Source organism: Furipterus horrens, unplaced genomic scaffold, assembly GCF_987537825.1.
Source record: "Furipterus horrens unplaced genomic scaffold, mFurHor1.1.pri manual_scaffold_12, whole genome shotgun sequence".
In the NCBI taxonomy this organism is placed as follows: Eukaryota; Metazoa; Chordata; class Mammalia; order Chiroptera; family Furipteridae; genus Furipterus; species Furipterus horrens.
In genome coordinates, this window is record NW_028327182.1 from 18,662,867 (window position 1) to 18,678,659 (window position 15,793).

Genomic DNA, 15,793 nt, shown 5'->3' on the forward strand with positions numbered 1-15,793 from the left:
CCAGTAGGTGAGTGTTCTAGGAACCCCTTTGTATCAGTGCACTAACCAGCTGGCGTTGTTGTGAGAGGCTGTGTTTGGCATCAGTGAAAATTTTTTGAAGACTTTTAGTGTGTTTGCCCATTTCATGATGGGTGATTTATGAGCATACCTGCCCACACCACACTGAGTGTTTGGCAATTTTTGACCAAAAAACGGCATGACCCCCATACCCCACCCTCCTTGTTCACTTGATCTCACCCTGAGCCCAAGTGACTTTTTTGTTTCCCTGGATGAAAAAACTTCTTGAAGGGAAACGTTTTGCCAGTGTGGATGAGGTGAAACAAAAAATGGCAGAAGCACTAAAAGGCATCAAAATCGACAAGTTCAAGAACTGTGTGTGAGCAGTGGAAAAAGCGTTTCAGTAGGTGTATTGCATCAAATGGAGAGTATTTGAAGGTGACTGAAATTTAAACATGTAAGAATAAATACACATTTTTTATAAATAAATTAGTTTTTGGAGGGTACCCCCTCATAATTAGCAAACCATTTCACTTCTCTGTGGTTTAAAAAAAATTAAAGTAATTTTTTAGAAGCCCCTTATTATTTAATTACACTGTTTAGTTTCATATTTTTACCAGTAGCCTAGAAGTTAATGCCTGGATCCTGAAAATTATTTATTATTTTTCCCCTTCTTTGATTTGGGGGGAACATAAACATTTCTCTTCTCTCTTTTTCACTCTTAACTACTTGTACTACAAACTGAGTAAAATTTTGGCCTGTGAATTGGGACTTGAATTTGAGTTCATCATATACATATGTTTGTGTCGTGAATCAGGGAGAATCTCGGTGTATCTGTGTTGTTCTGAGATCCTTTTGACTGTGGGCAGCTGTGCAAAACAAAATAAAACAATATAGAACATTTTAATTAGAGGGGGCCTCAGTGATCAAGGATCTCATTTTCCATCTAATGCAGAAATCTTGGCTATAAAATCCATCTAGCTTTTTCTTAAACATTTTCAGGGTCCAGATTCCACGTTCTGTAAATCTTTTTTTTTTTTTTTTGAAACAGTACTGAGAAGCCTAGGCATGAAGAAGATAGGACTTAAAACTGTGCTCTTTGAACACCTCCACTTGTGGTTAAAGAACAATAGCTTAGCTTGGCCTGTATATCATATTTAAATTGTAGAGACCATTTCCCGCTTTTAAAAAATTATTGTCCTTGGTATTGTAACTGAGAGAAGTCAAGTTTAAAGTAGTAAACACACAAACAAAAAACCCCAAAAGAATAAGGGAAGAAATTTATATAGTGGCTCTATCTTGAGACACAGCTGGATCCAGGGATTAAATAATTCATCAAATCTATGTCTTCATCTCCTGCTTCTGCTTTCTCTGTGTGTGGGCTTATTACAACTCTGTTTGTGAGCTTCTGGCAGCTCCAACTTCATTTTCTTTGAGCAAGAGAATCTTTTCTAGTGGTTCTAACAGAAAGTTTTGGGTATGATTTTTTTTGATTGACCTGTATCATTTACTTTGGCCTTGGAAATCGGGTACTTTGGTTAGAGGTGAGCACCCTGATGAGCAGGCCATGTAGAATGGGAGAGGGGTAGTTACCCTCAGGAAAACATTGCTGGGTGGGCAGATAAATAATATATTTTCACTATATCACCTCTTACTACTTCTGCTTTTGGAGTAGAAGATGGAAAGGAAGTGGGGAGCTTTTTTGGTGTACTTACTATGTATAAAAACCTTTAACAAACACGAACTCATTTAGATTTCCAACCTCTACCCCTTTCCCTTTTCCACTTTTTTGGAGGTTTGTGCAGAGTCGCAGTATGGAAATCTTGAAGATCTTTCTAAGTTCTTTTAAGGTTTCATTTGGTGATTTTCCTAAAAGTGGTAGCATATGATATCCAGGACGAGGTGATAAGTCAGGTCTTCCGTCCCTTTCAGTTCTGTTTCTAACTTTGTGCCCTCAGTAATTCAGCTTTCTTATCCAGGCCTCAGGTTTCATATCTGCTATCTGCTTTTTAGGAGCAGCTTGTGATGAGAGTGATATAAAAAATTCATTATTTTATTCCTCAAATATTAATTGCGTGTTGACTGTGTGTAGGCATTATGCTAGGTATTGGGATAGAAGGATGAGTAAGAAACATTTCCTGCTCATTATAAGCATATGAAATAGTAAAATTTTGTTAGATTTCTTGCCTTCTATTGCTGCTTTTGGATTATTTTTCATCCACCCTCTTTTTAAAAAAGTTATGTAAAAAATGCCAATGGGCTTTATTTCTGTATTTTTTAAAAACAAGTATTTCTTTTCAGCAAAACAAAAACCATTTAGCTATACTATATCACCTTACTGTGGTGACCCCTCTTTTCTCCTCATGCATTAGCCATCTCCTTCAGTTTCCTTCTTATTCATCTTAGATACCACAGTCTTTTGAATAACTTTTGCTTAATCTGCTGTATTAGTTCTCTATGGCTGCTGTAACAAATTACACAAACTTGATGGCTTAAAACAAAGATTATTTTATAGTTCTGGATGTCTGAATTTCATAATGGATCTCACTGGGCTAAAATGAAGATATCAGTAAGCCTGTATTTCTTCTGGAGTCTCTAGGAGAGAATTCATGTTTTTGCCTTTTCCAGCTTCTAGAGGCTGCCTGCCATTACCTGGGTTGTGCCCCCTTCCATCTTCAAAGCCAGCAGTGGTTGGTTGAGTCTCCTCATGCTGCGTCACTCAAACACTTTCTCCTTCTCTGACTGTCCTGGCACCCTCTCTCATTTATTAGGACCCTTGTGATTCATTGGGCCTCCACAGATAGTCCAGAAAAATCTCCCCATCTCAAGATTTAATTTAATCATATCTATAGGTCCCTTTTGCCATGTGTGGTAACATATTCACAGGTTCCAGAGGTTAGGAGACATATATTTTTGCAGGCCATTATTCTGCCTACCACATCCTCCTTTCCTCCATGTATATTTGTTGGACTCCTCTTACAAAACTCAGTCTTATACAAATCCAGCTCTTTCTCTTTCCCTCCAGGTGAGTACCATGAGCTGCTGAAGAGAGTTTAAAAAGAAGTAACTGATACCAGTACACATTCAAATAGACCTTTTATAGCCAGACTATCTTCTTATTTTTTCTGGTCAAATAGGTCTGTCATTTCAAAACTATGCCACTCTCCTCAAACTTCTGATAAATCCTGCCCTCCAGCAAATGACTTCACTTTCCTACAGGAGAAATATTACCCATTATACAGGAAACTTCCTCAACATCCTGGTACTGAACAGGTTGTCTTAGGTCAGTGTCCTTAATAGCGGAACCCGAGACAGGGATTTAAAGTGTACGGTTTACTGAGTTTTGAAGAATAAAATCAAGGTTCAGAAAATTTCCATCATCCGCAAGGGTTTCATCATCCTCTGCTGCATTCCCTCTCTCCCTGCAGCCCTATCTCTGGGCAACCGCAGACATATTTTTCATCATTATGGATTAGTTTTCATCTTCTAGAACTTCATATTAATGTGATCATAAACGAAGTACTCTTTTGTGGCATCTTTCCCTCAGCATAGTGATTTTGAGTTGTGTCCATGAAGTTGTACCTATTAACAGGTCAATCTATTTTTTTTTGCTGATTAGTATTCCCTCTTACAGACATATCCAGATTTGTTAATCCATTCACCCGTTGGACATTTCTGTGTTGTTTCCAGTTTATGTCCATTGCAGGTAAAGCTTCTGTGAACACATAAGTACTAGTCATTGTGTGGGTATGTTTTTGTTTTGCAGGGGAGGGGCTGAATAACTAGGAGTAGAATGATTAGGCAATGCTTCCTTCAGTGAGTTGCCAGAGGACTCTTGAGGCCCCAAATCAGTTTATACTGATTAGGATTTAGTGACTAGGATTTAGTACAACAGAAAGTAGTATGCAGTAGGCACCAGGGAAAAGAAATGTTTTGGAGGTGCCTAGGGAGTTATGGTGTATGTAGGCTTCCTAGTTCTTCCTTGAACGGGCTTTCTCTTGGGCAGTGAACTGCAGAGATATGTGGGGAATGTTTCTGCTCAGGAAAGTTCATTTGAGTCAGGATCTGAGACTTAAGTCAGGATGAGGTCATATAGACATATCCTGGTCATATAGACATACCCTGCTATAGACATAAAACAGCCATGGCAAGTGAAACTCAGGTGATATCACATGATATATCACAGAAACTCAGGTTTAATCTTGATATTTATATAAAGCAATCAAACAAGCCAGTAAGCATGGTCTGTTTTTCCAGCTGTATATAACAGAATCATCAATAACTAAACTAACATAAAGAAAATTCTATAAAGACCATATTCTCAAGGGTTGACCGAGGATCAGTCATGGTTCCCATGGAGAAATACAAGGAATAAGCAATCATACCTGCAGTATTAACTCTTTCCTCAGAGGTAACGTGGTAGATGAAGGTTTAACTTTTAAAGAAACTGTAAAAATTGTTTTTCAAACTGATTATTCCATTTTACTGGCCTACCAGTATTTTATGAGAAAATCCAGATACTTTATATCTTTGTAAACACATAATATTATTAGCTTTCAAAATTTTAGTTACCCTAATAAATATATAGGAGTGTTAATGTAAACATCTTTAACTTACTTTTCTCTAATGACTAATGATGTAAACATCTTTTCATGTGCCTTTGCCCATTTACATCTTTCTGTTACGTAATGTCTGTTCAGATTTTGTATTCTCTTTTTGTAATTGTTTGTCTTATTATTATTGACTTGTCAGAGTTCTTTATGTATTCTAGATATCAGTTCTTTGTCAGATGTCTGCATTGCAAATAATTTCTCTTGTCCTGTGGCTTGCTTTTGTTTGTTTGTTTTTACATAGTGCTTTAGAAGAGCAAAAGTTTTTAAGTTTCATGAATCTCATTGATTGATTTTTTAGTATAATTTATGCATTTTGTGTCTCAAGAAATATTATCTACCCCAAGGTCACAAAGATTTTCTTTTAGAGATTTTATAGTTTTAGCTGTTATATTTAGGTCTGTGATCCACTTCAAGTTAATTTTTATATATGGTATGAGAAAAGGATTGATATTCATTTTTTTCCCTCTTTGATATTCAGTTGATCCAGCATTACTTGTCAAAAAGACTTATCTTTCTCCATTGAATTGTCTTGTGATCTTTGTAAAAAGTCAGTTGACCATATTTGTTTGGGCCTATTATTGAAATTTACTGTGCACAGTTGACCTATATATTCTATCTTTATACCAATACCATACTGTCTTAATTACTGTAGTTTTGAAATCAGGTCGTGTGTCTTTCAACTTAGTCTTTTTAAAAAAATAATTGCTTTAATAGCTGTAGATCCTTTTTGTTTCTCTGTATATTTTAGAATCAGCTTGTAAATTTCCATTAAAAAACAAACTGGAATTTTTATTGGGATTGCATTGAATCTATAGATTTGAGGAATAATGTCCATTTTACTGATATTGAATCTTCCGTCAGTGAACATGATTTATCTCTCTGTTTGTCTTCTTTAATTTCTCTCAGCAGCATTATTTTGGTTTTCAGTGGATAATTTTACTAAATTTAACTAACTATTTTATGTTTTTGATGTTGTAAATGCTATTATTTAAAAATTATTTGTTTTCGTTAAGTTTTGAGACAATTGCTATGTGAATGCAGTTGTTTAAAATAATACAGAGAGATCTTGTATACCCTTCACCAATTTTCTCTCATTGGTAAGGTCGTTCGTTTGGCAGCCGTCCGTCTCGAGAGACGATGGTGTAGCTTCTTAAGAGTCTATCTGCACCGCCGAGAATGGCTGTGCAGTCCGACTCGGGAGTGACATGGTATCTGTCTCCTCCCGTGTTGAATCGACATCTTGCGATGATGCTGGAGTGTCCTCTCCAGTGAAGCTGAAGCTACAGAGCCTGGGCAGGGTGATATGGAGGGTCAGGATCCAACCTACTGATCTTATTCAGATTTCACCAGTTTAACTTTACATATACTCATTAATGTGTGTGTGTGTGTGTGTTCTGTGCAGTTTTATCATGTATGGGTCTGTGTGACCACTACTACAGTCAATATATAGAATAGTTCCATTACAAGGAGTCTTTGTGCACTCATATAAGCCATAGATATCTTCCAACCTTTCCGTCTCCCTAGCTTCTGGCAACCACAACTCTGTTCTCCATCATGAAATCATGCAGTGTGTAACCTTTTGAGATTGGTTTATTTCCATGCAGCATAATTCCTTTTAGAGTCATCCAAATTGATGCATATATCAATAGTTTGTACCCTCATTTTTTGCCGAATAAGCATTCCTTGGTATGGCTATACCAGTTTGTTTAACCATTCACCCATTAAAGAACATCTCAGTTGTTCCCAGTTTTTGGTTATTTTGAATAAAGCTGCTATGACTATTTATGTTGTGGTTTTTGTATGACCATAAGTGTTCATTTCTCTGGTATAAATGCCCAAGAATGCAATTGCTATATTGTATTGTAAGCACATGTTTAATTTTGTAAGAAACTGCCATACTTTTTCCCAGAGTGGCTGTATCATTTTACATTCCTATCAGTAATGTATGAGATATCCAATTTCTCCACAGTCTCAACAGCATTTGGTGTCACTGTTTTTTTATTCTAGCCAATCTGATAGGTATGTAAGATATATACATATATACATATAATTTTGTATATATACTAATATATATGAATGCTTTTATTTTAATTTACATTTTCCTAATGGCTCATGATATCGAACCTTTTCTTGTGTAATTATTTGCCTTCTGTATATCTTCTTCAGTGATGTGTCTGTTAACGTCTTTTGTCCATTTTTTAACTGGATTACTTGTTTTTTACCATTGAGTTGTGAAAATTCTTTGTGTGTTGTAGATGCTAGACCTTTGTCAGATATGTGGTTTGCAGATATGTTATTCCAGACTGTAATTTCAACATTGTTATTTTTAAAATTACATTTTTAATTGTTCATTCTTAGTATGTAGATATTGGGTTGGCCTAAAAGTTTGTTTATTTTTTTTCCATACTATGGCTCTAGTAGCACTCAGTTGCCTTTTAACTTGAAAAATTTTTTCTTAGATTGTGACAGCTGTCATATCAGCATGCATTGAAAAAAAATTAACAAAATTGGTGAATTTTGATGCAGCTAATTTATTATTGAAGATGGAAAAAATATGCAACATTTGGGGCATATTATGCTTTTTTTTAAATGATAAAACTATGATTTTATTTATTTTTTATTTAATCTTTATTGTATTTTTTTCCATTACCCCTTAGTCCCCTTATACCCTCCTTTCCACAGCAATCACCACACAGAATAGAGAACCCAGAAATAAACCCACACCTTTATAGTTAATTAATATTGGACAGAGGAAGCAAGCACATACAATGGGCTAAAGATAGTTTGTTCAATAAATGGTGTTGGCCAAATTGGACAGATACATGAAGAAAAATTAAATGACCGCCTTCTTACACGACACACAAGAATAAATTCAAAATGGATCAAAGACTTAAATGTTAGACCTGAAACCATAAAAATCCTAGAAGAAAACATAGGCAGAAAAATTTTGGACATTGCTTCTAGCAATTTTTTATTGTATATATCTCCCTAGGCAAGGGACACAAAAGAAAAAATAAACAAGTGGGACTGCATCAAACTAGTAAGTTTTTCTGGCGTATTATGCTTTATTATCTTAAGAAAGGTAAAAAAGCACTGAAATGCAAAAACAAAAAGATTTGTGCAGTGTATAAAGAGGGTGCTTGTGACTGATTGAATGCATCAAAAATGGTTTTTGAAGTTTCTTGGTATTATTGACATTTTGACCAAATAATTATTTTGCTGTGGGGGTGTCTTATGCATTGGAAATGTTTAGCAGCACCCCTGACCTCTACCCACTAGGAGCTAATAGTGGGAGGTAGTGGAAATATTTAAACTGTCCAGATCAGTAAAGTTATTGGTGAATATGAAAATGTATCTTCTTTTTTTCAGAAAAAACTCAACAGACTTTTTGGCCAACCCAATATATTACTAATTTTTATCTATAATTCTGATGTCATGTGACTTTGCTAAATCTATACCTTATATCTAGTAGCTTATTTTTGCAGACTTCCTAAGATTCTTTGTCTCCTGCAAATAAAGGCGTTTGTTTTCTAGAAGATGCTTTCTTTCTAAGTATACTTTTTATTTATTTTTCTTTGCTTATTACATTGGCATGTCTAGTACAATGTTGAATCAACTAGATATCTTTGCTTTATTTGTAATCTTAACTTACAAGCATTGTTTTTTACTATGTTAGCTATGGTATTTCATAGATACCCTTTATCAAGTTTTAGAAATTCTATTCTAGCTTACTTAGGCTTTTTATCATGAATAGGTATTTGATTTGTATCAAATGCCTTTCCTACCTTTATTTACGGTATCTTAATGTTTTCTTTTAATGTTGAGCCAACCTTGTTTTCAGTTTGATCATGATCAGTTATCTTTTTATATATTGTTGGATTTGGATTGCTAATATTTGCTTTTTAAAAAAATATCTCTGGAGAACATATTCACACATTATATGTCAATTAACTTTAGTATTTTTTTTATTTAATAAAGTATTTCATTTTTTTATCCAGTTATTTATGGAAGAAGGGTAGAATTTTTTGAGGCCAAGTGTTTTTGGTACTTGAGGTGTCATTTTATTTTTCTTGGATACTTCCTGGGCATACTCTAATTGTTGGAACTTGGATTTGTAGACTATCTTAAAAGACTTTTGTAAATATTTATATAAAAGTGCAGTTGTGGTCTGATGAATAAAATGCTGGGCAAGACAGAAATTGGTTATTTAGGTTTAACAAATTAATTACTAAGCATGTGCTTGTTTGTATTTACCAAAACTGATAACTAAGAAAGAGCTTTAGGAAAACATATGTTCATAATCTGCCATTTTCTTAGCATTCCCATTATTTGAATGAGAATGAAATTCAAAGAATTAACTAAAAATAAAGGTTTTTCTTTTTAGCCCTAATACCTGTTTAAATCCCTATGTCTACTTTTAAAAGAAATCAGAATGTAATTCAACATTTGTAGTAAGTCATTGAGACTCTACAGTACATCTGGTGTCCCTTAGAAAAACCCCAAATTAATATTCTTTGATACTGTATCAATTAAGCTCTGTTGGCTCGATTCCTATCACGGGATAAAAGAGTACTTCTGTTAAGTTCTTTGTCTGCTCCTTTCCAGCCCTTGTCAAGTTGGTCATTGTCATTACTCAGAAAGTGACTAAGTATAGTATAATAGAAAGGGTGCTATAAATTGAATCAGTAGACTGAGATTGTCTTTGCTCTATCAATTATGTGACTTCTGCAAGTCATTTAGCATGTTTAATTCTAATCTTCAATTTTTTATTTAAAATGGGAATTGATGATGTAAAGGAATATGAAACTGAAATACTATATCTTGTTATTTCAGTTCGAAAACTTGGAGAATACAGTAATCATACCAGATATCAAACTACATAGCAATCCTTCCGCGTTTAATATTTATTGCAATGTACGCCATTGCGTTTTGGAATGGCAGAAAAAAGAAATATCATTGACAGCTGCATGTAAGAACTCAGTGCAAAGTGGAGAATCAGATAGTGATGAAGAGGAGGAATCCAAAGAGCCCCTTATCAAGCTTCCAAAGGTAAGTCACTAAATTCGAGTTAAGATATACAACCTTTAGGTGTTTCGGTTATAACATATATTTGCATTACTGAAATACCTTGCTTTTTATAAGATTGTGCACTAAAAATAATGTGACTTAAGAAGTAGAAATAGACTTGAAGCAGACCAGGAAATCTCTATGCAACTTTATAACTGGAGTGCTAACAAAGTCAGTAATTGGTAACTCAGTGGGGGCAGGGGTATTTGGAAAGCCCAGTCAGTGGGTTGAAGTCTATCACAGAAACTATTAAAAACGTACAAAAGCAATACAGTAGAAATGGTGGCTGGAAGGCATGGAGTCATTGCTGATGGAAGTGGAGCTCTGAGCCTGTGGGCTGCCATTAAGGTAGGCCTAAGAGAAAGTGCAAGATACTTTAAAGCCAAGAGCTGTGGAAAGTTCGGGGTGCCCCCTCTGGGTAGGGATCTCTGGTACAGGTATACATTTTAATTTTTCTTGAAATAGAACTAGAAGGGCTCCTGGCTATGCAGTAGCTGAGTTGAGAGCTTTTGCCTTTTCTATCTAAGGTTATGGTTGTACTCTTGCTATTCTAGCTTCTCTTGCCTAGGAAAAAATTATGTATGGACCCACAAAACTTACACATCATTCTGATACCACTCCCTTATTTACCAGAGGCATATATAAGCTAATTGATATTATAGAAAAAGGTATTATAGAAGAATAAACTTTTCTTAAAGTACTCTGCTCTATTGAAATACTGGTACATTTCAAGGCTATAATGTTATTTTATACATATGCTTTTTCTGTATAGTAGGTGTAGTCAGTATTTCTAACAAAAGAATGGGCAAAAATGTAGACGTTTTAAAAATGTACCTTTGTCATATCTGATTTATGCATATAGCGTTTTTCTAAATATAGACATTTTAAAATGATTGTTTTATAAATGATCCATGTATATTGCCTTTTTACTAAACTAATACCTTAAAACTACACATTGAAACACCTTTACATGTACACACAATATATCATGTAATTTTTTTTTTTTAATATCTTAGGAATAGCAGCTAAGATAGATCTTATGTTCCTGATCTGGTTTCTTTCACATATTTCATGGTGGCTATTCCTAAGGGTACCACTGTCCTTAATCATTACTGTCAGGTTTTTGTCACCTTATTCTCAGCAGATGACTTGCTTCCTATTCCATAGGGAAATAAAGGTTCTGTGACCTTCCTCATCTAGCCTCTTCACCAACCGTCTTCACATGTCCTTACTTCTTCCTCTTGACACCCGTCTCTTCCCCTCATCCCCTTTCTCTCCAGAATCCTTAATTGTACCTCCTCTACTAGCTGCTTTCTTCAGCTGAAAACAAGCTGGTTCATCTTTCCCATGTGAACCCTTCCAGATAGAAATGCTAGTCTCTAATTCTCATTTCTTATACTTAATTAGGGAAGGTTGAGGAAAAATATATCATTAAGTTAGGATATGAGGCTGCAGGATTTATGTAGTATACTTTTGATAAGAATTCTATTCTGTGTTTGGGTAATTCATGCTGTACTATAACCACCCAGCTTAAATTCAGCATTGGGAATGAAACTGAAACAGAGAGAAATCTTTCATATAGGTCTGCAGGTTTTGAACAGTAAACTGCAGTTTAAATGAAAAGATACTGCACAGTTGAAAACAACCAATTCTTAGACTGTGTTTATGAGTATCAAAGAAAGAAAATATCAGACATTCTTAAGACAGCATTTTTTTTTTCATTCTTACCTGAGGACCTTTTGTTTTGTTTTGTTTGTTTTTTTCATTGCTTTTAGAGAGGGAGGGAGGGAGGCGGAGAGAGAAACATCGATGAGAGAGAGAAACATCAGTTAGTTGCCTCCTGCATATGGCCTGACTGGGGACGGAACCCTCAACCTAGGCGTGTGCCATGACCAAAAATCGAACCCGCAACCTTTCAGTTTATGGGATGATGCTCCAACCAACTGAGCCACACTGGCCTGGGCCTTAAGACAATATTTATAAGCATGATTGATAGTGTCAAAAGATGCAGAGTCAAAGGGGATCTTTAAAAGAAAATCAGATAACCCAAATAATACAGTTTTTCATCAAGTACTGGCCCATCAGGAAAAAGGGTGTATTGATGAAGAACATGGGTAGTAGAGTCAAACTGTCTGGGTCCAAACACTCACCATTAAACATACTAACTCTGTGAGTCTGGGAAAGTTATTTGACCTCTGTGTGCCTCAGTTCTGACATCCATGAAATGGGGGTTATATCTACTCATAAGGTTGTAGGTGTGGATTCAGTGAGTTAATAAATGTTGAATGCATGCTTGCTCAATAAATGATAGCTGTTGTTATAAGTATCAGGTTAGGTGCAAACATGAAAATGTGTAGGTGCAAATAAATTTGATTACTTTTCAAGGAACTCTATGCTTTATTAAGAAATACTTTATATTCAAGGAAATTAAACTTCTTGTATGCCCAACTCTGCCACTACACTTAATTCCAACCGCCATTAACACTTTCTAGAGTACTGCAATAACTACCTAACCGGTCCCCCTGCTCTAATTTTACTGCTTCCTCATGGATTTGTCTTACCAGAAGCCGAGTATCTTTAGTAACAAATATAACTGTAATCAAACTCTTAAAATCTTCAGTAATTCCAATTCAAAAGAAAAATCTAAAAATGGTTGCATGATGTTATAAGGCCCTTCATGGACCAAGCTCCTGCTCTCTGCCTTTTGCACTATTCAGCCACTCCACTCTCTCCACAATAGACAAGCGCTGCTTTTCTAATGATGTTGCTCCTTCTGCCTGCAAGTGCACCTTCAGTCAGTGTTGCATCCTTACCCACTGTGTGTCCCGCTGGACCTACCATGCCCCATCAGTCCTTAAGGCACTTAGATGTGTCTGCTGTCCCTACTAGACATAACTTCCTTAAGTGTAGGACTGTGTCTCATCATTTTGTTTATTTTGATATAATATAAAATATAATATAATACTTGCTATAAACTCAAAAAGAATTTACTGAGTTAAGTAAATAAATGAGTTTATGTGAGTCTATTTTTTTTTTAACAAAGTATGTGGCATGACTATCCTCAAATATGACCGGATGGAAAGTATGACTCCTAATATTATTATTAAAAATTATGTAACTATAAAATTTGAAACTCTTTAAAAGATCTGCAAATTAGATAATTAAAGACAGTTTGAGCTGTATAAAAACTGTTTTGGATAAAAAATATAAAAACATTTACGTGGGGGTAAAAATGTCCTTTTTAAAATGTTAATGATTAATGACCCACAAAAAATAAAAAGCAAAAAAAAAACAAAACAAGTTCTGTGTAATAGTCAAATTCAATTTAACTTTTAAAATTCAAAAAGGGAAAAAATTGTGTCAAAGTGATACTTCAGCAACAGATAATAACTACCTCAATTATGTGAGAGGAGAAAAGGAGAAGAGCGAGAAACCTCAGGCGAGGAGAAGGAAAGCAGCAGACAGACGTTCAGGAGGAGCAAGAAAGGGACAACCAAGAATGAAGGAACTGACATTAGAGGGTCGCATGTGGAGCAGAGGCACAGAACTGGTCAGAGGAAAAGAAAAGTGCCGACACAGTTAGCCTGCCCCAGACTGCAGCTGCCTCAGACATGAAGACCTCATCCTTTTTCCTTTGTGTCGTGCAAGTGGCTGGCAAGAACATCCCCTGGTGCACTCCCCACCCATAGCGTTCAACTGCCTCTCTCTCCCCTCTCTCTATTTTTTTATTTTTAGTTATTTGTAAGTCTTGTCTCTACCAAATAGTTACTTTATATCAAAAATCTTAAAAACACTAATTTACTCTATAGTGATGTGTAAGTCTACCTTTGTTTTCCTCTTGAGCTTTTTAGAATATACGTATTTTGGAAGTATCGGTATCAGAACTAATTCTACAACTTGTTCTAACAGCAAAGAGTTAATTATTAAATATAAATGGGAGTAGTTAAACTCATGTTCACACTTGTAAGTGAAATAGTAAAATCACTTTTGGAAATATATGATTTGAGGAGAGCAAAATAAAACTTGAAAGGCTCATTAGGTCATTTCTCTTTGGCCAAGTATGTTTTTATCTCACTATTCCCAGCAGTGACATTGTACTGACTGTATCAGGCAGTTATTTGGATTTAGTGTTTTTCAGATATAGTAATAAAGAGCCTTCAGAATTTAATTATTTCAAAGCAACAGTAAGGATAAAATTCAGTACATTTACAAAAGACTGTTTTCTGAAGAGAAGTGCAAGAACATGTTCTTTGGCAGTTAGTTATGGTTTAGTATTGAAAGTATTAAAATTTTTTGTGTTATCTGATTATTATAATGAACTGTTCTATTTAAAAGTTCATCTATTAATTTATTTTGCTAATCATAAGGGCTGTACATATTCATTGTAGATACTTTGAAAAATGAAGAACATTTTTTATAAAGAAGAAATATGAATTAAAAGTTAGGAGTTTTAAAATCTTATCAACCAGAAAACACCCACTATGAACATTTTTATATACACACATTAAAATATATATGTTTGCACAAATGAAATCATACTGTATTTGCAGTACTATATAGTTTTCTCATTGTACTCTTCCTAATATTGAAGGAGTAGGAAGTAAAGTGTGTTCTCAGTGACTACAAGACAAGCTTCAAAGTGTAAGGTGCAACTTCAGAGTACATATATGTGATAAAATACTCTCAGCCAAACCTCAGGAAAAACTTATTTCATGACATATTTTGTTTCTCTGCTCAGGAATTCAAAGCGAAACATAATTGGAAAACTTGAGGATGAATTTTACTTGTTGCGTATTGAATACATATTACTATTCTGGAAATGAATTTTTTCTTCCTTATTAAAAAAATCTACAGTGAAGTTTAAGATATAGATGATGAGTGGGAATCCACAGTGGTTAACTGAGACAGATGGATACTTCTCCATCCTGATTGTTATGACTAACAGTTCTTTGGGTAGGTCTCACCAAAACCATGTAGTGCTCTGTTCCCAGCCAGCCTACCTGAGAGTTGTCTGTTGTCATAAATTTATTATTACACCTGAAACTTACCAGAGAGACAACTCAGAAACTTGTTCAGTAAATAGCCTGACTGTGTTTGGCAAGGTTCAATCCTTTAGTACTGTGGAAATCTTACATAAATAAACCCTAGCCAAAAATGTCACCTGTGTAGAACTTTTTCTGAATAATGCAATGTCAGGATTGGTAGTTGTAGAGTAAGCAATCTTAAAAACTGATAGAATGTAGTAATCTCCCATTCACCTGAGACTAGAGCCCCTGTGTTCTGTACTTATAAGATATTTGACTTCAGATTTGTTTTCTGCACGTATATAAGCAGATGGAAGATTTGGACAGCATGTTTTTACTTTCTACTCTATTCCAGGAAAAGAAACTATATCAAATAGAAAATTTTCATTGCTTAGTGAATTTAATCAGTTCTTTTAATCAAGTATTTTTGTAATCAAGTCTGCTGGGATTTTAGGTAACTTCTTTAAAGATAACCCTACTAGTATTTTGACTCTCAGTAATATTTATATTCTTTAGAAAGCTTGCAAGTAATAATCAGAACTGCAACTGGCTTGCCTGCAAGATTTGACCCTTGTCTGGAAAATATATTTATGAGTTGCAGTGGTTTTTAGCACACAACCGAGAGATTAATTAAATAAATATTTATCCTGTGCCAGGCACTAGGTTAGTAATGGGAGATATTAATCTTGTTAAGACATGCTCTTTGTCCATAAAGAGACCACATTTTCTTGTGAAAATTAGAACAAAAATAGTCAGTTTTACTATAACATAATAAATACTATAACAGAGGTCTGGACTGGGTAAGAGTAATAGACAAGGCTTATTTACTCTGTTAATGTTATGAACTCTTAGAAAACAGGGTCTAGTATGATATATCATATCTCCTGAAACAAGTTGTACAAAATAAGTGCCTAAGAAATATTTTTGTAATAATATGAGATCTGTCCAGAAAAAGTCCAACCGTTGTTAATACAACAAGAATGGTTTATGCAACGTTGATGCAACATGGCAGCCAAGGAGAGTGGACTGGGATGCGCATGCGTGAATGATGATGACTTTACTGTGCTAGTCCGCGGTGGCAGTAGACACAGT

General features: G+C 34.9%; 1 protein-coding gene across 2 annotated transcripts in view; it reads left to right on the forward strand.

The window, feature by feature from the left end:
- MYCBP2 (MYC binding protein 2) overlaps nucleotides 1–15,793 on the forward strand; it is a 258,565-nt gene that overhangs the window by 32,796 nt on the left and 209,976 nt on the right. For both annotated transcript variants that reach the window (XM_090258643.1, XM_090258644.1), the window contains exon 3: nucleotides 9,444–9,659. In XM_090258643.1, the coding sequence (XP_090114769.1) occupies nucleotides 9,444–9,659 (216 nt within the window). The remainder of the gene's footprint in view (nucleotides 1–9,443; nucleotides 9,660–15,793) is intronic.